We start from the raw sequence: 24,018 nt of genomic DNA, 5'->3' as shown, positions 1-24,018 counted from the left end.
GCGGTACTTTCATGTCTGCGGTGGACACGGATCCTCACACCCTTTGCCCGCAGTGTCGAGGCCGACGGTGTGACAGAGAGAATACTTGTGGTGAGTGCAGGGAGTGGTCTGCCTCCCAGTGGGAGAGGTTTGGCCGCCGGCGTAAGAAGTCCAAGAGAGACCGTTCTCCTTCTGGGGTTGCTTTGAAGGAGGAAGGCTCTTGGGACTCTTCTTCCGCCGCCCAAACCTCCTCCGAAGCTCCCCCTCGTTCGGCTCCAAAGGAGAGACCGCCGAGTGGGAGCGCAGGCCCTAGTTCTGTTTCCCGACCTTGGGTTGGGGGAGAGGGCGTCGCCTCCCATAGCGGGGCGGCTCCCCCTCCTCCTCCGGGGGAGGTTGTTGCTAATGACTCTTTGTCTCATGATGATCTTTTTCAGATTTGGGCTTCCTTGGGGCTTAAGGGCCTGCCCTCCAGGGAAGCCCTGATTGACCTTGTCCAGTTGGGGGCCGCTGTTAAGCAGTCGCCGGTGATAGCAGAGGTAGATCCTCTGTCTATCGTCGACGTCGTGGTGGCAGAGGCTTCCGACGGGTCGGGTCAGTCCTCTGCGGTTCCTGTTGTGGATGATGTTGCTGAAGGCTCTCCTCCCCCTTCCGTACATCCTTCGAAGGGGGAAGGGAGTCCCACGGGCTCTTCTGCTGCCAAGCCTCCCTCTCGGGGGAGCGCTTTGACTGAGACCCCTTCGGAGGACTGATGGTCCTGACGATCTCCCTCGTGGCCGCCTTTGCCGTAAGGCTCACTGTCCGCTGCGCCGCAAGGGCCTCCCGTCTCCCTATAAGGGTGCTAAGAGGCGCCTTTTTGAATCTTCGCCTCCTTCCTCCGAGGGGGACTCTCCTTGCCGTAAGCAGCCTGCAGCTTCAGCTTCCTTAGACCTCTCCGGGGATTGCTCTCCAACGCCTTCCAGACCCTCCGCTTCTGGTGCAGATGTCCAGCAGCCTGACCTCGTCAGCCGACGGGCAACGGTCCCTTCGGGGCAAAGGGTTGCTTCCCACGGTGTGGGTGCTTCCCTCCTGCAGTGTTAGCGTACATGCGCTCTCCTGCTCGTCAGCGTTCTCCTGATCGCCAGTGTTCTCCTGTTCACCAGCGCTCTCCTAATGATCGTCGCCCCTCTTCTCGCCAGCGCTCTTCTGAGGACATCGTTCATCCTGTAGTTCCTGTTGAGTGCCCAGTGCGCCATCGTTCTCCTGAGCGCCCTAGATCTCCTGCCCGTCAGAGCGCGCCTGCGCTCCCAGTTCCTGACTCGCGCCCTGTGCGCCCACACTCGCCTGCGCGACCTAGGACTTTGGTTCAGGTCTTGGACAAGGACTCTTCTCCTCGCCCTCGCGATCCTGCTTGTCAGCCTGTTCCAGCGCAGCAACGCTCGCGGTCTCCAGCGCGTACTTCCAAAGTGCCTGTACGCCCACGCGCCCATGCGCCTCCTGTTCCTGAGCCCGTTCGTGAGCTTTCGCCTCTGCGCACCGCGCCAGCAGCTCCCTCAAAGGATTCCACGCGTCGCCCTCCTGCTCGCCAACGATCGCAGACGCGTCAACGGTCCCCAGCGCGTCAGCGATCACCTGAACATGGGCGGTCCTCGGAGCGATCTCGTTCGCCCACGCGCCAACACGTTCCCTCGCCAACGCGCCAACGTTCTCACTCGCCAGCTTGCCCACGCGCTCGTTCGCCCGTGCGCCCTCTCGACCGCTCGCCTGCGCGCGTTCGCTCCCGTGCTCGATTGTCTCCGCGCGATTACGCGCCCGCGCTTCAACAGCCTCTCGCGCGTGACTCCGTAGTTTCGCCTACGCACGAGCGTCAGCACGACCCCCGTTTGCATCGGGTTCCGCAGCCCGCGACAGCAGCAGGGACGCGTGTCGCCAGACCGCAATCAGGATTGCCACCGCCTAAGCGCAGGACTCTTTTTCAGGATAGGGAAGACCCATCGGAGAGGTCAGAACAACTTTCTTCCCCTTTTTCCTTACAGGCAGGTCCAGTGGTGTCCACTCCGAAGGATCGCCCGATCCCCTTCCCTCCAGCGGGACTTTTGGACTCTGTGTCCGTGTCTCGGCAGTCTTGGTTTGGTCCTCTGATGCGGGCGTTAGTGAAGGTTATGAAGCCTGCACTCGCCGATCAAGGGCACAAGCCAACAGCTGCCTCGCCTCCGCTGAAGAGAAGGAGAGGAGTGGACTTCGTGGGGACTTCTCCCAGGGAGAAGTTGGTTCCTAAGAAGTCCGTCAGGAAGGCTCCATCCCCTTCGCAGGCGTTTTCTCCTTCTTCTGAGGACGAGGCTTTTCCGTCCTCGGGAGGATCTTGTGAGGTAGTGGTCTCCCCCTCGGCACCAAGGGGGGAGTCATCTCCTCATGGAGGGGAATCGTCTCGCGCGGAGGGCGCCTTCCTGACCTCTTTGTTGGGGTCGTGTATCCCGCCCAGGAGGGAACCCAAGGACTCCAAGACAATCCCGAAGTCCTCTTCTAGGATTCGTCAGGAACCAGCTGCACCCCGGGAGAACGTCCACGCATCTCCCCAGGAAGAGATTCCGGGGACGGGAGACTAAGCTGCCAGTCCGCAGGGAGGAGACGAGCAAGAGTCTGAGCATGCCTTCTGGCAGGTTCTGAGCCTGATGAGACAACTCAACGGGTTCATGGACCCCGTGATCGCCCCCCGAGAAGGCAAGGACACTGTCCTGGATCAGGTGTACGGAACTCAGAAGCCCCCCAAGGCCAGCGCGGCTCTGCCCTGGTCCCAGGGGTTGAAGAGTGCCAGAGCCAGGGCCAATGCTCAACTCGCAGTTCTCGCTTCCTCCAGTCGTTCCTCTGCCGGGAACAAACTCCTCCCACCTCCTCGTCTCCAGCAGAGGAGGTATTTTGAGATCTTGGGGGAGTCTAGCCTCGCTCTTCCCCTCCATCATTCAGTAGAAGAGCTTGCTAGGGGAGTTCCTCTTGAGAAGCTCTCCGCCCGGCAGGTGACGTTCTCAGCGTCGGAGATCCTGAGCCATGAGAAGGTCGCGAAGTGCGCCATGCAGGCCACTTCGTGGCTGGATATATGGCTAGGGTCTCTGGGCATCCTATTGCGCTCCAAGGATTTGTCTAAGGAGGCCAATAGGAAGGCCCTGGAGACCTTCCTCCTCTCGGGCACTCGCTCCATCGAGTTCCTGGCACATCAGGTTACTACCCTGTGGGCCAACTCGGTGTTGAAGCGGCGTGATGCGGTGACCGAGAAGTTCCACCCGAAGGTCCCCGCCGTGGATGTCTGCAGGCTCAGGCATGCTTCCCTCTTTGGGGAGAATCTGTTAGAGCCTCAGGACATAGAACGTACAGCTGAGAGGTGGAGGAAGTCTAGCCAGGACTCCCTCCTCCAAAGGGCCCTTACATCTTGGCCCTATAAGCCTCCAGCTCCGCAGCAACAGCAGCAGCAGCCTCGCAAGACACCAAAGCAGGCACCGGCAGCTAAGAAGGTGGTGTCTAAGCCCCAGCACTTTCCTGCCAAGGACAAGAGGGGCGGTAAGTCCTCCAGGGGAGGCAAGACTCCTAGAGGGGGCGGCCGCGGCCGCAAACGCTAGGAGTGGCAGTCCCCCCGCGTATCCACCTCTGGGGGGATGCCTTCAAAGTTGCGTGCACAGGTGGCAGCAACATGGGGCCGATGCTTGGACGATCTCCGTGATCGGCCTAGGCTATCGCGTCCCGTTCACGACATCTCAACCTCCCCAGACAGCGAATTCAGTGTCGTTGAGCTCCTATGCCATGGGATCGGTAAAGGGGCTGGCCCTTCGGGCAGAAGTCGAGACCATGCTCAAGAAGGATGCTCTCCAGGAGGTCGTCGACGGCTCCCCAGGCTTCTTCAGTCGACTCTTTCTTGTAAAGAAGGCGTCTGGATGCTGGAGACCTGTCATCGACCTCTCGGCTCTGAACAAGTTTGTCAAGCAAACTCGGTTCAGCATGGAGACAGCGGACACGGTCAGACTTGCGGTGAGACCTCTAGACATCATGTGCACACTGGATCTAAAGGAAGCGTACTTCCAGATCCCAATTCATCCGTCTTCCAGGAAGTACTTGAGATTCAGCCTAGACAGCAAGACCTACCAGTTCAAGGTGCTGTGCTTTGGTCTCTCCACAGCACTTCAGGTGTTCACCAGAGTGTTCACCCTGATTTCATCTTGGGCGCACAGGAACGGCATCCGTCTCCTTCTGATCCTAGGAGACTCGGAGTCGACCCTTCTTCGACACCGAGACAGGCTTCTGGGGCTTTGCCAGGATCTGGAGATCGTGGTAAATCTCGAGAAGTCCTCTCTACAGCCGTCCCAACGACTGGTATATCTAGGCATGTTGTTAGACACCAATCTCCACAAAGCCTTTCCATCAGACGACAGGATAGCAAGGCTGAGGAGGGTGGCGGAACCCTTCCTCAGGCGAGAAGAGCTTCTCGCCCAATCGTGGTTGCGTCTCTTAGGTCACCTGTCCTCCCTGGCTCGTCTGGTTCCAAACGGCCGCCTCAGGATGAGATCCCTGCAGTGGCGGCTCAAGTCCCGGTGGAATCAAGGATCCGATTCCCCGGACGTACAGGTCCCGATAGGATCTTTGGAACGGGCGGACCTGCGGTGGTGGCTGGTCGACGAGAACCTGCGAAAGGGAGTGGATCTTCTCGTCCTCCCCCCGGAATTGACACTGTTTTCGGACGCGTCAAAAGAAGGGTGGGGGGCGCACATTCTGAACCAGAGGACCTCAGGCCTTTGGTCAGAATCAGAAAAGTACCTGCACATCAACCTGCTAGAAATGAAGGCCGTCTTTCTGGCTCTTCAGCAGTTCCAACGGACCCTGGCGGGTCACTCCGTGGTGGTGATGAGCGACAACACCACGGTAGTGGTTTATATCAACAAGCAGGGAGGTACTTTTTCGCAGCAGCTATCCCATCTTGCAGTAGAGATTCTGAGGTGGACCGAAGTCCACTCGATAACACCATCAGCTCGCTTCATTCCTGGCAAGAGGAATGTGCTCGCCGACAGTCTGAGCAGGGCTTCGCAGATAGTGAGTACCGAGTGGTCTTTGGATCCTCAGATAGCCAACAAAGTCCTCACTTTGTGGGGTTCCCTGACTGTGGATCTGTTCGCGACAGCTTTGAATTTCAAGCTGCCCCTGTACTGCTCCCCAGTCCCGGACCCCAAGGCACTCTGGCAAGATGCTTTCCAACAACGGTGGGACAACATCGACGTGTACGCCTTCCCACCGTTCTGTCTGATGAGAAGGGTGCTCAACAGGACCAGACTATCGGTCAACTGTTCGATGACTCTGATAGCTCCGCTATGGCATCACGCGGAATGGTTCCCGGACCTTCTACAGCTCCTGACGGAGCTCCCGAGAGAACTTCCCCCATGACACGAGCTACTCAGACAACCACACTGCAACATCCTTCACAAGGCTGTGGCCTCGCTTCGGCTTCACGCCTGGAGACTGTCCAGCGTCTCCTCACGGAGAGAGGCTTTTTGCAACAGGTTGCGGAGAGAATGTCTCGGCACCTGCGAAAGTCCTCTGAGGGAGTCTACCAGGCGAAGTGGAGAGTCTTCTGTGGTTGGTGTCGTGGGAGGGGTATCTCTCCGCTGGATGCCACTATTCCAGCAATAGCGGAGTTCCTCGTGTATCTGCGGGAGGAAATGCGCCTTTCGGTCTCAGCGGTGAAAGGCTATCGCTCAGCCTTAAGCTTGGCTTTTAGGCTGAAAGGTGTGGACATTTCTTCCTTGCTGGAACACACTCTACTCATACGTAGCTATGAGCTTACCTGCCCTCAGTCGGAAGTGAGACCTCCTCCTTAGAACGTGGTTCGGGTTCTCAGGGCTCTTAAGAGACCTCCCTTCGAACCATTACGCCAGGCCTCTGATTGCCACCTGTCTTGGAAGACGGCTTTCCTGCTCGCTTTGGCCTCGGCCAAGCGAGTTAGTGAACTTCATGGTCTCTCGTACGACATCGCCCATTCAAGGGGATGGGGGGAGGTAACGTTCAGGTTCGTCCCTGAGTTTGTAGCCAAGACTCAGAATCCTGGAGTGCTGGACCCAGGATTCGACTCTTTCAGGATCGCGAGTGTCCGTTCTGTAACAAGCTACCCAGACCAGCTGCTACTATGTCCAGTGAGGAGTCTGAGGTATTACTTGAAGAGAACAGCTGCAGTTTGTCCTCAAGTGCGAGCATTGTTTGTTAGCACAGGCAGGACGAAGAGGAGGGTCACCAAGAATACCATCTCGGCTTGGATTCGAAGGGTTATCTATCACGCCTTGAATCCAGACCCTCCTCCGTCACGTCACCCTAGGGCACACGACGTCAGGGGCGTTGCTACGTCTCTGGCCTTCAGGAGAAACTTCTCTGTGACGCAGGTGCTTCAAGCTGGGGTCTGGAAGCGTCAGACGACCTTCACAGCCCACTACCTGCAGGACGTGACCCACAGGAGCCTCGATACGTTTTCTATCGGCCCTGTGGTGGCTGCACAACAGCTGGTCTAACCTCAGGCTCCTTTATGGACAAGTAGCAGTAGGTTGAGGGCGTTGTGCTCCTAGTATTAAGTTTAATACTGTCGCGTCCACCATACCCTGACGAGGTGGTATTGGGAACGTCCTATCCTGGATTCCTATCTAAAGGTCTCAAGGTCAACTTTGTAGTACGAGTCACGCTCTTTCCTCCACACACAACATATGTAGGCCACTCGTTCCTGGCGAAGCAAGGAACTTGTGAGGTGCAGGGGCTCCTTTTCTCGAGTGCTAGTCACTGGGAGGCGGAGCCCCCGGGTAAAGCCAAAGTCAGTAAGGCTGGGGACTTTCCACCCTTCCTAAGGGGTAAGTCACCCAATGTAAATAGCGTGGTTTGTATTTCGGTTACGGAACAAATGACAAATTCGGAGATAATTTGTATTTTTCCTAACCATACAAACCTTAGCTATTTACACATATTTGCCCGCCAGCCCTGACCCCCAAGTCAAGTCCTACCTCTAAGTGAAGTGAAGCAAATCACCGCTGTGTGGGGGGGGGAGGGGTAGCAAGCTACCCCTTCCACTACCCCCGCTAACTAGCGCGGGGGTAGTTAACCCTCGTTAAAAACTATTGGCTCGTCATTTCAGCTATGCCGAAAGTAAACCCAATGTAAATAGCTAAGGTTTGTATGGTTAGGAAAAATACAAATTATCTCCGAATTTGTCATATTTTCATACTGTACACAGATATGTATCTACTAAATAGTACTCCTAGTTACTGTACTTCTAATTTTGTTTTAGTACAGTATATATATATGAAACATATGTTTTTCAATATTAAACTTAGCCGGTGATTATAATAGCTGCAACTCTGTTGCTCGACAGAAAACTCTAAGGTAAAATTTGCCAGCGATCGCTACACAGGTTGCGGGTGTGCCCAACAGCGCCATCTGTCGTCCAGATACCCAGTACTCAATGTAAACAAAGAACTCAATTTTCTCTCTGTCGTGCTACCGACAAGACGTACTTATTCGCTGTTGCTAACTGGATTTGTTTTCACAACTAATTGGTGAAGTACACTATTCTAGTTTTGAGCTTTCGCTGTGCAGGCTTTCTCTTCGCAATCCCTTGAACTCTTTTTGATTACGGATTCTTTGTTGATGACTTTTTGATAGTTTTTGAATTCCCCTTTGACCAATTCAAAATGGCTGACCCTTCACAAGTCCCAAAATTTAGGAAGTGCAATGCTAGGGACTGTTCAAGGCGTCTTCCGAAGGCCTCTATCGACCCTCACACTGTTTGTTCCAATTGTCGGGATAAAACCTGTCAATTGGAAGATCGATGTGAGGAGTGCGTTGGGCTTTCGGAATTCGATTTTATCGAATTCCAAAAGTATACACGTAGGCTAGAGAGAGATAGAGTTAGGAGAAGTTCCTCTCGCTCTGTTGACATTTCCTCTCCTCATGCCCCACAACCTATTCCTTCCCCTGTAGTGGTTGCTCCTGATCCCCCTTCTGGCACTCAGGAACCTTCGATGGCTGATATGATGCGTGCCATCCAAGCTCTGGGTGAGAGAGTTGAGTCCCTGGCTAGTGACCGTAATCAGCTCATGGCGGATGTGAAGGAGCTGAAGTGTAAAACTGCAGTGGGAAGTGTTAAAGTGAGTGATAGTGTTGTGGATAGTGTTGCGCTTGAGGGTTCGTCTGTTCGTGCCTGTCGTCCTCCTAGTCCGGGACCTCTTGCAAGCTCCCAAGTCCAGGGGAGAAGCAATGTCGTACGACAAATGGGTTCGAGAGGCTTTAATCAGCGAACAGACGTTCCCTCCGTGGTATCGGGCGTATCTACCCAAGATCGCCCCTGCCTAACAAAGACGAGAGAGCCCATTTATACCTCGTCTTCGGAAGGTGTTTCTCGAAAGAAACCATGGACCAAGGTCTCACGACCGTTAAAGCGCAAGTTGGTCCCTTCCGCGCAAGTCCAACGGCCCAGTTGTAGCCACTGGGTCAGTTCGGACTCGCTGCAGTCATCCGATGACTGCTCACCTCCTAAGAGAGGCAAAGCGGTACCGCTTCAGACTGTTACACCGTCTGTCGCCGCACCTACTCCTGTAGACCCTAAGTGGTCTTTACTGCAAGACATGCAGTCTCAACTAACGTCGCTTATGCAGGACTTTCGTATGGAGAAGGTTGCTGCCGCACCAGCTAGTGCAGCTCCTTGCCTACAACCACCCACACGATCGGTTGTGCGTCCTGGGGACGCTGAGGTAACCTTCTCACGCACTCCAGTTGAGAGAGTTCCGCCACCCATGCGTTCCAGTGTGATCTGCCAGCCGCATGTTGACGTTCAGCGACGCACGGAGGTATCCGTTGACGTTCGGGAGGTTCAACAACCGTCAGAGTTGTTTTGTTTTGACGCGGTGCGTCAACCTCCGCAACCCAGTGTGGTTGCCACTGCTCACCCACATCGGTCTAGACAGTCTGGAGTAGACGCTGTGCATCCCCTCGCTGCTATGGTTGTTGCCAGCTCACAGACTGGGCAACAGTTCCATGACGTTGCGTCCGGCTCAGTCACGCATGCACCCGTGCGGCCGGACTCAGCCAACCAGCCATTACCCACTCCGTTGCCGTTCCCTCATCAGTTATCGGATGAGGGACTTTCTGATGATGATGGTGCTGTACATGAAGATGAACCGCACTCAGAACTGGACGAGCCTAAGTCTACGCAACCCTCTTTGGACTTTAGGAAAGTTTTGGCCCTGTTCAAAGAGATGTTTCCGGACCAGTTTGTGTCTGTAGCTCCGCGTTCGCCTCCGTCAGAGTTTGTGTTAGGCATGCCGTCAACCACTCCTGCCTTTACAAGACTCGTCCTCGCACGCTCGTCCAAGAGAGCTTTGCGAGTGATTGGAGAATGGCTGCAGTCCAAAAAGAGTTTAGGGAAGACAGCTTTTACGTTTCCCCCTGCTAGACTCTCTTCTAGATCGAGCGTCTGGTATGCCACGGGAGAAGTTCTCGGCTTGGGAGTTCCTGCCTCTGCCCAGGGCGACTTCTCAAGTCTTGTAGACTCTCCCCGCCGCCTAGCCATGAGACGCTCGAAGATATGTTGGTCATCTTCGGACCTGGACCACCTTTTGAAAGGGATATTTAGAGCCTTCGAGGTATTTAACTTCTTAGACTGGTGTCTAGGAGCTCTAAGCAGAAAGATCTCTCCGACGGAGAAGGAGACTTCCTTGCTCATTATGTCCTGCATGGACAAGGCCGTACGTGATGGGTCTAATGAGCTTGCTGCATCCTCTGTGTCCGGAGTCCTTAAGAAGCGTGAAAACCTGTGTTCATTCCTTTCAGCTGGAGTTACACCATGCCAGAGATCCGAACTTCTGTTTGCTCCTCTTTCTAAGTGCCTTTTTCCAGAGGACCTAATTAAGGAGATTGCCGCTTCTTTGATACAGAAGGATACTCACGATCTTGTTGCGTCCTCTGCTCGCAAAGCCACCCCTTTGCCTACCTTGTCAGCTAGACCAAGGATGGACACTCCAGCGTCCCGTTTTATTCCGCCCTTTCGTGGCAGAGCCTCCAGCAGAGGAGGTGCTCGTGCCGAAGGGAGACGTGGAAAGAAGAAAGGAACCAAGTCCTTTAAGGGCAGAGTCTGACTGCCAGCTTCTTCAGACAGCAGTGGGAGCCAGACTCAAGAACTTCTGGCAGACCTGGGAAAAGAGAGGCGCAGATGCACAATCTGTGAAGTTGCTCAGAGAGGGGTACAAGATCCCGTTTGTACGAAAACCCCCTCTAGCAACGTCCCCCATCGATCTCTCTCCCAGGTACAGAGAGGAAGACAAGAGACGAGCATTGAAACAGGAAGTGTCTCTCTTACTAGAGAAGGGAGCGGTAGTCAAAGTCCTGGACCATCAAACCCCAGGATTCTACAACCGTCTCTTCTTGGTTTCCAAGAAGACAGGAGGGTGGAGGCCGGTGCTAGACGTCAGTGCGCTGAATGTCTTTGTCACAAAGCAGACGTTCTCCATGGAGACCACAAAGTCGGTTCTAGCAGCGGTCAGAAGGGAAGACTGGATGGTCTCGTTAGACCTAAGGGACGCCTACTTCCACGTCCCCATCCACCCGGACTCCCAACCTTTTCTGAGATTCGTTTTCGAAAAGGTTGTCTACCAGTTTCAAGTCCTGTGCTTTGGCCTAAGCACAGCTCCTCTTGTGTTTACGAGGCTGATGAGGAATGTAGCCAAATTCCTTCATTTAGCGGACATCCGAGCCTCCCTCTATTTGGACGACTGGCTTCACAGAGCTTCTTCCAGTCGTCGCTGTCTGAAGGATCTAAAGTGGACTCTAGATCTGACCAAGGAATTGGGTCTCCTTGTCAATATGGAAAAGTCACAAGTGGTCCCATCCCAAACTATTGTGTATTTAGGGATGGAGATTCACAGTCTAGCTTTTCGGGCTTTTCCGTCGGCCCCCAGAACAAGCCAAGCCCAGTTATGCATCCAGAACATGCTGAAGAAGGTACGATGTTCAGTCAGGAAGTGGATGAGTCTGATAGGGACGCTATCATCCCTGGAACAGTTCGTAGCATTAGGAAGACTACACCTCCGTCCTCTTCAATATCACCTAGCATTTCTCTGGAAAAAGGACAAGACGCTAGAAGCGGTCTCGATCCCCATTTCCGAGAAGATGAAGTCTTGCCTGACATCGTGGAAGGACAGTATCAGCCTCAGAGAGGGTCTGCCCCTGGCTGTTCAGACTCCCAACCACGTTCTCTTCTCGGACGCATCGGACGTAGGCTGGGGCGCGACATTAGACGGTCGGGAATGCTCGGGAATATGGAACTCGAGTCAAAGGACAATGCATATCAACTGCAAGGAGCTACTGGCAGTACATCTGGCCTTGAAAAGCTTCAGGTCTCTCCTTCAAGGCAAAGTGGTGGAGGTGAACTTGGACAACACCACGGCTTTGGCGTACATCTCCAAGCAAGGAGGGACCCACTCACCGACGTTGTACGAGATCGCAAGGGACCTCCTCACCTGGTCAAAAGGTCTAAACATATCGCTAGTTACGAGGTTCATCCAAGGCAACTTGAATGTCATGGCAGATTGTCTCAGTCGGAAGGGACAAATTCTTCCAACAGAATGGACCCTCCACAAGGATGTATGCAAGAGTCTTTGGGCCACCTGGGGCCAGCCGACCATAGATCTCTTCGCAACCTCAATGACCAAGAGGCTCCCAATATATTGCTCACCAATCCCGGACCCAGCAGCAGTTCATATAGATGCCTTTCTCCTAGATTGGTCACATCTAGATCTATATGCATTCCCTCCGTTCAAGATTGTCAACAAGGTACTGCAGAAGTTCGCCTCTCACGAAGGGACAAGGTTGACGCTAGTTGCTCCCCTCTGGCCCGCGAGAGAATGGTTCACCGAGGTACTTAGATGGCTAGTAGACGTTCCCAGAACGCTTCCCCTAAGGGTGGACCTTCTACGTCGGCCACACGTAAAGAAGGTACACCAAGGCCTCCACGCTCTTCGTCTGACTGCCTTCAGACTATCGAAAGACTCTCGAGAGCTAGAGGCTTTTCGAAGGAGGCAGCCAGAGCGATTGCTAGAGCAAGGAGAACATCCACCCTTAGAGTCTACCAATCGAAGTGGGAAGTCTTCCGTAACTGGTGCAAGTCAGTATCCGTATCCTCGACCAGTACCTCTGTAACTCAAATAGCTGACTTCCTCTTATATCTGAGGAAAGAACGATCTCTTTCAGCTCCCACTATCAAGGGTTACAGAAGCATGTTGGCATCAGTCTTCCGTCACAGAGGCTTAGATCTTTCCAACAATAAAGATCTACAGGACCTCCTTAAGTCTTTTGAGACCACGAAGGAGCGTCGTTTGGTTACACCTGGTTGGAATTTAGACGTGGTACTAAGATTCCTCATGTCAGACAGGTTCGAGCCGCTACAATCAGCCTCCCTGAAAGATCTCACCTTAAAGACTCTTTTCCTGGTTTGCTTAGCCACAGCTAAAAGAGTCAGTGAGATTCATGCCTTCAGCAAGAACATCGGTTTCTCATCTGAAACGGCTACATGTTCTCTACAACTTGGTTTTCTAGCCAAAAACGAGCTGCCTTCTCGACCTTGGCCAAAATCGTTCGATATTCCAAGCTTATCGAATATGGTTGGAAATGAACTAGAAAGAGTCTTATGCCCTGTGAGAGCTCTTAAGTTCTATTTAAAACGAACTAAACCTTTACGAGGCCCGTCTGAAGCTTTATGGTGTTCAGTTAAGAAACCATCTTTGCCTATGTCAAAGAATTCTTTATCCTATTTTATCAGACTGTTAATACGAGAAGCTCATTCCCATCTGAATGAGGAAGACCAAGCTTTGCTGAGGGTAAGGACACACGAAGTTAGAGCTGTCGCAACTTCCGTGGCCTTTAAACAAAATAGATCTCTGCGAAGTATAATGGACGCTACCTATTGGAGAAGCAAGTCAGTGTTCGCGTCTTTTTATCTTAAGGATGTCCAGTCTCTTTACGAGGACTGCTACACTCTGGGACCATTCGTAGCAGCGAGTGCAGTAGTGGGTGAGGGCTCAACCACTACAATTCCCTAATTCCATAACCTTTTTAATCTTTCTCTTGAAATGTTTTTTATTGTTGTTTTTGGGTTGTCCGGAAGGCTAAGAAGCCTTTCGCATCCTGGTTGATTTGGCGGGTGGTCAAAGTCATTTCTTGAGAAGCGCCTAGATTAGAGGTTTTGATGAGGTCCTGTTGTATGGGTTGCAACCCTTGATACTTCAGATCCTAGGGGTCGATCAGCATCCTGAGAGGATCGCGAGGCTCCGTAAGGAAGACGTACTTAAAAAGGCAGAGTAATTGTTCAAGTCGACTTCCTTACCAGGTACCTATTTATTTTGTTTTTGTTATTTTGATAACTTCTAAAATGAAATAAAAATTCTTAGCTCATAATAATGTAAACATATAATGCTGGTCTCTACCATGCTGGGTGTGAATCAGCTATTATAATCACCGGCTAAGTTTAATATTGAAAAATTTTATTTTTATAATAAAATAAATTTTTGAATATACTTACCCGGTGATTATAAATTAAAGGACCCTCCCTTCCTCCCCAATAGAGACGCAGTGGAACGAGGAGAAAATTGAGTTCTTTGTTTACATTGAGTACTGGGTATCTGGACGACAGATGGCGCTGTTGGGCACACCCGCAACCTGTGTAGCGATCGCTGGCGAATTTTACCTTAGAGTTTTCTGTCGAGCAACAGAGTTGCAGCTATTATAATCACCGGGTAAGTACTGTATATTCAAAAATTTATTTTATTATAAAAATAACATTTTGGCATTGTTACTGTTTTTAAAAGTATTTTATTTTAATTGTTCATTATTTCTCAGATCTTTTATTTATTTCCTTACTTCCTTTCCTCACTGGGCTGTTTTTCCCTGTTGGAGCCTTGGGCTCCAACTAGGGTTGTAGCTTAGCTAGTAATGATAATAATAAACATTACTAATTGCATAACACTTATTAGTGCTTACTTTTTTACCGCGAATATAATACAGTACAGTAATCTTATTTCTTCAGTGCCCTGAAGATGACGTACGACGATTTATAACAGATTGTATGAAGGCTGTTGGTGTTCCTCAAGAAAATGCATTGCTGATGGCGGATATTTTAGTCGAGGCTGACAAGCGAGGCCATTACAGTCATGGACTTTTAAGAACAGGTTGGTTTGGATAAAAATGGATATGCATGTTACACAGGAGCTTGGAGGGTAATCAAGGTTGATGGAGAAAATTTATGATAGTGCACATTGTGTTTTCATGTTTACAATACAGGATAGATTATGCTTTTTTTTTTTCTTGCAATTTAAAAAATTACCCCTACAGAAAAACAGTTCAGTAGCAAGTGGCATCATTTTGATTTGTTCCATAACTGGAATACAAACCATGTTATTTATTAGGGGTATTACTTTTGGCGTAGCTGAAATGACGAGCCATTAAAATATAGCGAGGGTTAACTACCCACACCACTAGTTAGCGGGGGTAGGGGGAGGGTAGCTTGCTACCGCCCCCTCTCACACACCTGTGATTGAGCTCACTTTGCTTTTGGCTTGGATGGTAAACGGACGTTGCCGCTCTTCATCCTGCGCTTTATTTGGATAGCCATTAATCTGTTTTTTTGCTTTTTCTTTTTTTTCTAGTGTGTGTTTGTGAAGTTGACTTCTGCTACCATGCGCACCTGCCCTGGACTCTCCTGCCGCCTTTGTAGAACATTCATGTCGCCGGTGGAGACAGATCCTCACACCCTTTGTCCTGTATGCAGAGGTCAATGGTGTGATAGTGAAAATAAGTGTAATAAGGTTCCTTCGAAGGGAGGAAAACCCAAAACCTCTTCTTCCGTCTCCCGACCCTCCTCCGAAGCTCCTACTTGTTCGGCCTCTTACAAGAGACTGTCGAGTAGTAGCGTAGACCAAGTTAATGTCGGCCAACCCTGTTCCTCGAGAGATGGTGTTGCTTCCCCTAGCGAAGCGGCCCCACCTCTCCCCCCGGGTGAGGCCTTGTCACTAACCCCTTTGTTACAGGTTTGGTCGTCCTTTGGACTCTTGGGTCCGCCCTCCAAGGACTCATTGCTGCACATCATCCGCAAGGGTGCTACTGTTCAGCAGTCATCTTCGCCGTCAGAGGTAGATCCTCTGGCCCTCGATGATGTTGTAGTGTCAGAGGTGTTACCCTTGATGTCATCTGACTCCTCTGCCCCTCCAGACTCTCCAGCGGTTGCTGCCAATTCAGTTTCCCCCATTCCTGAACATCCTTCGAGGGGGAAACTGAGTCCGTCTGTCTCTCCTGCGAGTGTTTCTCCCCCTCGGCGGAGTTCACTCATAGAGACTCCTATTCGGAGGACTGCTGCGGCGTACGGTCAGCTTGCTGATCCAACGGCCCCTAGAGGGCGCCTTCGTCGCAAAGCTTGCCCTCCACTTCGTCTCAGAGGTCTCCTTTCACCAGCGGTGAAGAGGCGCTTTTTCGACTCTTTTGCTTCGTCGCCGCAGTCATCTGACCCTCGACCTTCGACCATCACTGAACCTGCTACTAGTCCTCCGACTTCGGTCCTGAACGTCTTTGCTGATCGTTCGCGATCCCCATTGGTGGCTGCTCGCCCTTACAAAGGGCACATCCCAGTTCCAGACCTGCCGACCTTCCATCACCGTTTCTGTTCTCGGTAAAGTCTCTTGAGGCCCTACCGAAGTGCGCAGCCGTGTACCATCGGCCTGCAGCTCGCCAACCTCTTACAGGGCATTAGCAGTCACCAGCAGCTCGTCATCACCAGCCTGCTCGTTAGCGTGCTACAACCCTTCGGTGTGCCCCGTCACCTGCTCGCCCTCATAGACGGCAGCTACAACATGCGCCTACACGCCAGCACTCCTGCATGCCCACAGGGTCGCCCATGAGCCAGCGCCCTCCTGCGCGCCCATTATCTCCTGCGCGCCAGCGCGCTCCCGCGTGCCAACACTCATCTACGCGCCAGTGCTCTCCTGTGCACCAGCGCGCGCCAGCACTCCCCTGCACATCAGTGAGCTCCTGCGCGCCAGCGCTCACCGACGTGCCATCAGTCTCCTGCGCGCACGGGGCATCACACGCCTACGCGCGAGCAAACAACGCGCAATCCAGTGCTCACCTGCGCTCCAGGTCCTTCCCGCGCGCACGCACCAGGACATGCGCGTCCGGCAATTGCCCCTGCGCGCCAACACCCGCCAGGTCTCACCCGCGTGCAAGCCAATGCTCGCCCATGCGCCAGCTATCACCTGCGCACCAGTATTCTCCCCCGCACACCAATATTCTCTTGCGCACGCGCACCAATATACTCCCGCGTGCGTGCACGCGCCACCAGGCACGTGCACAGGAACTACACCCAACCCGGTCACCGTCGCATCATTCCCCTCCCCGCAAACATATTTCAGCGCGGCCTTCGGGAAAAGGGAAACAGGCACCAGCGGAGGGGTTCAGGATCCCGAAATTGCCTTCTTCTAAGGCGGACCCACCTATTACGGTGACTCCTCGTAGGGAACCTTCGGTCCCTTTCCCTTCAGGGGATATGTCTGACAGTGCTTCAGTCAGTCAGCAGCCTTGGTTCAGTGCCCTAGTCAGAGCCGTAACACAGGCATTCAATCCTGCCCTGTCCGTCCGCTCGTCAGAGCAGCCTATAGCTCTGGACTCGCGACACAGAACCATGGCTTCCTCTACGCCATTGAAGAGGAAAAGAGGAGTTTCCGATGCAGGCACTTCCCCGAGGGTGAAACTGACTCCGCGCAGGCCATCAAGGCTAGTCCCTCCAGTATCTCCCCAGGGATACTCTCCCACCCCCCTTTACCAAGGGAGTCGTGTGAGGAAAGGCTCTCCTCCATTCCATTGTTGGGGGAAACCTCCCTTCGCGCTAAGAGTTCCCCACAGTCAGAGATCAGGAGGGACACAACATCCAGGCTTTTGATGTAGGAGTCTTACCTCCTTCCTTGGAAGGAGTCCAAAGACTCCAAGACTGCCAAAGTTCTCTGCCAGGACTACAAGGACGGAGACAGCCAGCCACTCGAGGGATGTCCGCAACCCACCCCGAGAAGAGCTAGCTCTTGGGGATGGAAGATGTAGACTTCACTGCAAGTCCGACATCGTAAGGAGAGCAACAAGAGTCAGAACATGCATTCTGAGAGGTCCTGACTCTTATGAGGGTTCTCAATGGGTTTTCCGACCCAGAGATATAACCCCTTGGGAGGGCAAGGACACGGTCTTAGACCGTGTCTTCGGCACTCGGAAACCCTCAAAGACTCTGCCCTGGTCTCAGGGGTTGAAGAGTGCCAGGGCTAAGATCGCCCAACAGCTCTCTGAGTTTGCCTCCTCCAACCGTTCCGGCTCTACAAACAAGCTCCTCCCAACCTCCTCATGTACAACAGAGGAGGTACTTTGAGATCCTGGCAGAGCCCAGTCCAGCTCTTCCACTTCACCACTCTCTGGAAGAATTAACCTGGGGAATCTCTCTTGAGAGACTCTCCAGCCGGCAGGTCTCTTTCTTGGCGGCCGAAGTCCTTAACCAGGAAGAGGTCACAAAGTATGCGATGCAGGCTACTTTGTGGCTGGATATCTGGTTAGGGACCTTGGGAATCCTGGTACGATCCGAGGATTTCTCCAAGGAGCATACCAGGAAGGCAATGGAGACCTTCCTCCTCTCAGGCACTCGTACGATCGAGTTTCTTGCCCAACAAGTCTCAAACTTCTGAGCAAACACCATCTTAAAATGGCGAGATGCGGTGTCTGATAGGTTCCACCAACAGCTCCCCAGCGTCGAGATAGATAGGCTCAGACATTCCTCTCTAGAGGGAACCCACCTGTTTGAGCCTAAGGACATGGAACTTGCTGCTGAGAGGTGGAGGAAGTCTTATCAAGACTCCCTCCTTCATAGGGCTTTAACATCCAAGCCCTTTAAACATCCAGCACCTCAGCCAAGACCACAATGACGAAATCAGCAGCGAAGACAGTAGTGTCTAATAAGCCCTTTCCTGTCAAGGACAAGAAAGGCAAAAAGTGTTCCAGGGGAGGAAGAAATCCCAGAGGGAGCAGCCGAGGCTGCAAACGCAAGGATAGGCACTCCCCCTGCGTCTCCACCGGTGGGGGGATGCCTACAAAGTTGCTCAGACAGGTGGAAGCAACTCGGGGCCGATCCCTAGACAATCTCTGTGATTCGTCTAGGATATCGCGTCACGTTCATAACATCTCTCCCTCCCCTGACCAGGAATCCAGTGGCAATAGACTCCCTTGCCATGGGATTGGCAAGAGGGCAGAAGTCCAGACCCTGTTGAAGAAGGGTGCTCTCCAAGAGGTCCTCGACGGGTCCCCAGGCTTCTTCAGTCAACTCTTTCTTGTAAGAAAGGCGTCTGGAGGCTGGAGACCAGACATCGACCTCTCAGTCCTGAACAAGTTTGTCAAACAAACTCCGTTCAGCATGGAAACGGCAGACACGGTCAGACTAGCGGTAAGACCTCAGAACTTCATGTGTACACTGGACCTAAAGGACGCGTACTTCCAGATCCCAGTCCATCCGTCTTCAAGGAAGTACTTAAAATTCAGCCTAGACAACAGGAAGTACTAGTTTAAGGTGAGGTGCTGTGCTTTGGTCTTTCCACAGCACCTCAAGTTTTCACCAGTGTTTGCCCTATTGTTATCTTGGGCACACAGGATTGGCATCCGTCTCCCCCGCTATCTGGACGACTGGCTAATCCTAGCAGACTCGTGTCAACCCTTCTTCAACACCGAGACAAACTTCTGAGACTTTGCCAAGATCTAGGGATCATGGTACATCTCGAGAAGTCATCCCTGCTTCTTACACAGAGACTGGTATACCTAGGAATGATTATAGACACCAATCTCCACAAAGCCTTCCCATCAGACGACAGGATAACAAGGCTGAGAAAGGTCGCAAGACCTTTTCTCAGACAAGAACTTCCAGCCCAAACGTGGTTACGTCTTCTCAGTCGCCTTGCATCACTGACCCGTCTATTTCCCAATGGCCGCCTCAGGATGAGATCCCTCCAGTGGCGAATGAAGTCCAGGTGGAATCAGACTCGCGATTCCCCGGACATCTGGATCCCCATGGGATCAGCGGAACTGGCGGACCTCGAGTGGTGGGTGGCAGACGAGAAACTACGAAAGGGAGTGGATCTTCTCGTCCTCCCCCCCGGATTTGATGCTGTTCTCAGAAGCTTCAAAAAATGGGTGGGGCCCCCACGTGCTGCACCACACGACCTCAGGCCTCTTGTCAGAGTCAGAAGAGTACCTCCACATAAATCTCCTAGAGATGAAGGCCGTCTTTCTGGCTCTTCAACAGTTCCAACAATTCCTGGCAGGCCACTCTGTGGTGGTGATGAGTGACAACACCACAGTAGTGGCTTACATCAACAAGCAAGGAGGTACTTTTCCGCAGCACCTATCCCATCTAGCAGTAGAAATACTGAGATGGGCTGAGATCCACTCGATACCACTATCGGCACGCTTCATTCCATGCAAAAGGATTGTGCTCGCCGACAACCTGAGCTGAGCATCTCAGATAGTGAGTACCGAGTGGTCTTTGGATCATCTAGTAGCCAACAAAGTCCTGACTTAGTAGGGTTCTCCGACAGTGGACCTCTTCGCAACGGCCCTGAACTTCAGGCTCCTGTTGTATTGTTCCCAGTCCCAGACCCCAAGGCTCTCTGGCAAGATGCATTCCAACAACAGTGGGAGAACATCGACGTTTACGCCTTTCCCCCATTGTCTGATGAGGGTACTTAACAAGGCCAGAACATTGGTCAATCTTTCAATGAACCTCATAGCTCTGCTATGGCATCACGCAGAATGGTTTCTAGACTTTCTGCAACTCCTAACGGAGCCCCCAAGAGAACTCCCTCCACGACACAATCTACTCAAACAACCACATGCCAACATATTCCACAAAGCCGTAGCTTCGCTATGACTTCACACCTGGAGACTATCCAGCAACAAGTTGCGATTAGGATGTTTGGATACTTGAGAAAGTCATCAGCAGCAGTCTACCAGGCAAAGTGGAAAGTCTTCTGTGGTTGGTGTCGTGGAAGGGGTATCTCTCCAGCAATAGCGGAGTTCCTCATGTATTTGCGTGAAGAAATGCGCCTGTCAGTCTCGGCGGTAAAAGTCTATTGCTCAGCCTTAAGCCTCGCCTTTAGACTGAAAAGAATGGACATTTCTTCATCGCTAGAACTTTCCTTACTCATACGAGTTATGTACTTACCTGTCCTCAGTCTGAAGTGAGACCTCCCCCATGGAACGTGGTTCGAGTTCTCATGTCTCTTAAGAGACAACCCTATGAATCATTACGCCAGGCAACAGATAGCCACCTGACTTGGAAGACGGTGTTTCTGCTAGCTTTGGCTTTGGCCAAACGAGTCAGTGAACTTCATGGAGTCCCATGCGATATCGCCCATTCAAGGGGATGGGGAGAGGTAACGTTCAGCTTTGTCCCTGAGTTTATTGCTAAGACTCAGAACCTGGGAGTAGCGGATCCACGATTCGACTCCTTCCTGATTTCTAGTCCATTCTGTAACAGATGACCCAGACCATCTCTTACTATGCCCAATGAGGAGTTTGAGGCTGTATCTTAAGAGAACAGCCGCAGCCCGTCCCCATGTGCCTGCACTATTTGTCAGCACAGGAAGGACCAAGAGGAGGATCACGAAGAACACCATCTCAACATGGATTCGCAAGCTCATAGACCATGCATTGAATCTACCTGCAAGACGTAACCCACAGGAGACTCGATGCGTTCTCTGTCGGTCCTGTGGTGGCTGCACAACAGCTGGTTTAAAACCTCAAGCTCCTTATTGGACAAGTAGCAGAGGGTTGGGGGCATTGTTACCCGGTTTTAGTCTGCGTGAATGAAAAGGTTTGACTGGCTCTTATTCTTTTATTCATCCTCCCCTCTCTTGGGGAAAGCAGCATCCTGGGTTCTCTGCACAGCTGACCTCAAACCACTGCAGGTAAACCATGCTCCCTTATGTACCTAGTATTAAGACTAATACTGTTGCGTCCCCATACCCTAGCGAGGTGGTATTGGGAAAGTCTTGGTTACACAGTTTTTCCTTCTAAAGACACTGAATAACTTTACGTGTACGGTCACACCTCTATATACCTCAACAACCAGCTTGCGTAGGCCGCGGACCTTGCGTAGCAAGGTTTTAGCGAGGTGCAGGCACTCCTTATTTTTTAGTACTGATATACTCAGATAAGGAGCAACCGGGTAAAGCCAAAAAGCCAGATTGGCAGGGATGCCACCCTTCCTAATGGGTGAGTTACCCCTAATAAATACCGTATATTTCCGCGTATAAGGCGACCTTCATATAAGACGAGGTACAAAATTTGAGCAAATTTTTATGGATTTATCTCATATCGGTAGTATAAGACGACTGCTCAATCATAAAACCATCTGTGTATAGCCTAGGCCAGCTTTTGCAACACCAGATATCTTATGAAATATAGGTTATGTAAAGATGATGATATTACTTACTGTATTCTTATAAATTAAAAATAAATGAAATAACAAAACAAATCCTTTATTGTTTTCCTAGAACACACGTCACCTAGCCTGCATTGTTTTGTTTACGCTCATCAGCTGCTCACGTACGAAATGCCCGTTCCTTCTCTTTCTTCTTCTTCTTTTATGTTCTTTGATGTTCTTTGCGAGTTTGTTATAAAAGCATAGGATAATGTAAAGGTGGAAAGGGCCATAAAATAATTTTAAAAATACGGATCTCAAATGCCATGGATGGCAGTGAAGACGATTTATTGTACGAATGCGACGACGAAGCCAAAGTCGACTCAACGGAACCGGACTGGAATCCTTACGATGATGGCGTATATGATAAATCTCGTGATATGTTCGAACAGCTTTTCGAAACAGACAGTGATAACTGTGAGGAGTATTAGTGGTGTTAGATTTACACATATCGCAGGTTTGATGTTTAATATTAATTGGAAATGAAGTTTTACAAATTTTTAGGTTTTAAATGCAATACTGTAATGTACCGTAATTTTTATTGAGAAATAAAGATTGTACCGTTTGTAATCCAAAATTGTTATTTACAGCTAAAAGTAATAATTTTTAAACAAATAAATAATATGATATCCTATATGTTATTACTATCGTAGTTAACACTAGCATTAAAATTACTGAAAGGTTAGCGAGAGAAAAAGTTGCTAACAACGCAACCAATACTCGATGTTTACATTTTCTCAGCTGAGCTCGTATGGTTAAAAGTTGAAATTATTCCTCGAATTTATCATTATGCCATTTTTGTAGATATGTCAATAATATATACGGTAAAAATTGTTTCATTACTTTCATTATACATTTATATATTAACGTAAATCATTTCATGTGTATCGGTGGTTATCGCACCTCAGCCTAGGCTTGCCTACTAATAAACCAGACATAGAATTCAAGGTGTGATTTTTATAACGGTTGTATAAGACAACCCCCCATTTTTAATGGTTAAATTTTGGAATACAGGGTCGTCTTATACGCGGAAATATACGGTAGTGGTTTGTACAGTATTCCAGTTATGGAACAATTGACAAATTCGTAGATAATTTGTATTTTTCCTAACTATACAAACTTTACCTATTTATACAGATTTGCCTGCCAGCCCTATCCCCCATGAAGTCCTACCTCCAAGCAAAGTGAGCTCAATCACAGGTGTGAGGGGGGGGGGGGTGGCGGTAGCAAGCTACCCTCCCCCTACCCCCGCTAACTAGCGGTGTGGGTAGTTAACCCTCTCTAAATTTTAATGGCTCTTCATTTCAGCTATGCCGAAAGTAATACCCCTAATAAATAGCAAAGGTTTGTATAGTTAGGCAAAATACAAATTATGTACAAATTTGTCAGTTTTAGCTAATACAGCACCTGTATTACAATAGACTTGCCTAAATTATTTCTGGATTTCTTGAGCAGAAATTTGCATGATTTCATATAAAAATAAATTTACCATTTAGTTTTTAAAAAGTATCTTATAATTTTACAATTGTACCCATATTGCCAAAATTAATAAACAACACTGCAAGAACTCTTAAAGAACTAATGCATGTTGATAAGCGTAGTTGTCCTGGGTGAAGCAGTCAAGATTGGATGACAGTCTTCAGATACAGTATTAAGGTCCATATTAGGCTTGCCATATTAAGTGTACAGTGAACCCTCGTTTATCGCGGTAGATAGGTTCCAGACGCGGCCGCGATAGGTGAAAATCCGCGAAGTAGTGACACCATATTTACCTATTTATTCAACATGTATATTCAGACTTTTAAAACCTTCCCTTGTACGTAGTACTGTTAACAAACTACCCTTTAATGTACAGAACACTTAATGCATGTACTACAGTACCCTAAACTAAAACATGCACAAATATTAAAGGCGATTTTATATCATGCGTTTCCTAAACACGCTAAAAAGCACGATAAAAAATGGCAACCAATGTTTTGTTTACGTTTATCTCTGATCATAATGAAGAAACAAACTGGAGGTAGAGCTTTGCTTATTACCCAGACATATTTCCCATACTTTTCCCTTAGAACTACATCACATCTTCCTACTTTATATATATATATATATATATATATATATATATATATATATATATATATATATATATATATATATATATGTGTATGTGTATATATATATATATATATATATATATATATATATATATATATATATATATATATATATATATATATATATATATATATATATACATACCTACATATATACATACATACATATATACATAAATACATGCATATATATATATATATATATATATATATATATATATATATATATTTTTCAATATTAATCTTACCCGATGATCATGTAGCTGTCAACTCTGTTGCCCGACAGAAATCTAAGGTTGGGATACGCCAGCGATCGCTATACAGGTGGGGGTGTACACAACAGCGCCATCTGTCGAGCAGGTACTCAGGTACTTCTTGTCAACAAGAACTCAATTTTTC

General features: G+C 50.1%; 1 protein-coding gene across 3 annotated transcripts in view; it reads left to right on the top strand.

Annotated features, from left to right (window-relative positions):
• The window catches only part of LOC137631012 (uncharacterized oxidoreductase YjmC-like), a 155,502-nt gene that overhangs the window by 90,229 nt on the left and 41,255 nt on the right, over window positions 1-24,018 (top strand). For all 3 annotated transcript variants that reach the window (XM_068362558.1, XM_068362557.1, XM_068362559.1), the window contains one exon: window positions 14,042-14,183. In XM_068362558.1, the coding sequence (XP_068218659.1) occupies window positions 14,081-14,183 (103 nt within the window). In that variant the 5' untranslated portion in view covers window positions 14,042-14,080. The remainder of the gene's footprint in view (window positions 1-14,041; window positions 14,184-24,018) is intronic.

The sequence above is a fragment of the Palaemon carinicauda genome, chromosome 39, assembly GCF_036898095.1.
Source record: "Palaemon carinicauda isolate YSFRI2023 chromosome 39, ASM3689809v2, whole genome shotgun sequence".
Lineage (NCBI taxonomy): Eukaryota > Metazoa > Arthropoda > Malacostraca > Decapoda > Palaemonidae > Palaemon > Palaemon carinicauda.
The sequence above is the reverse complement of the archived record's forward strand: the minus strand, read 5'-3'. Positions and strand labels throughout refer to the sequence as shown.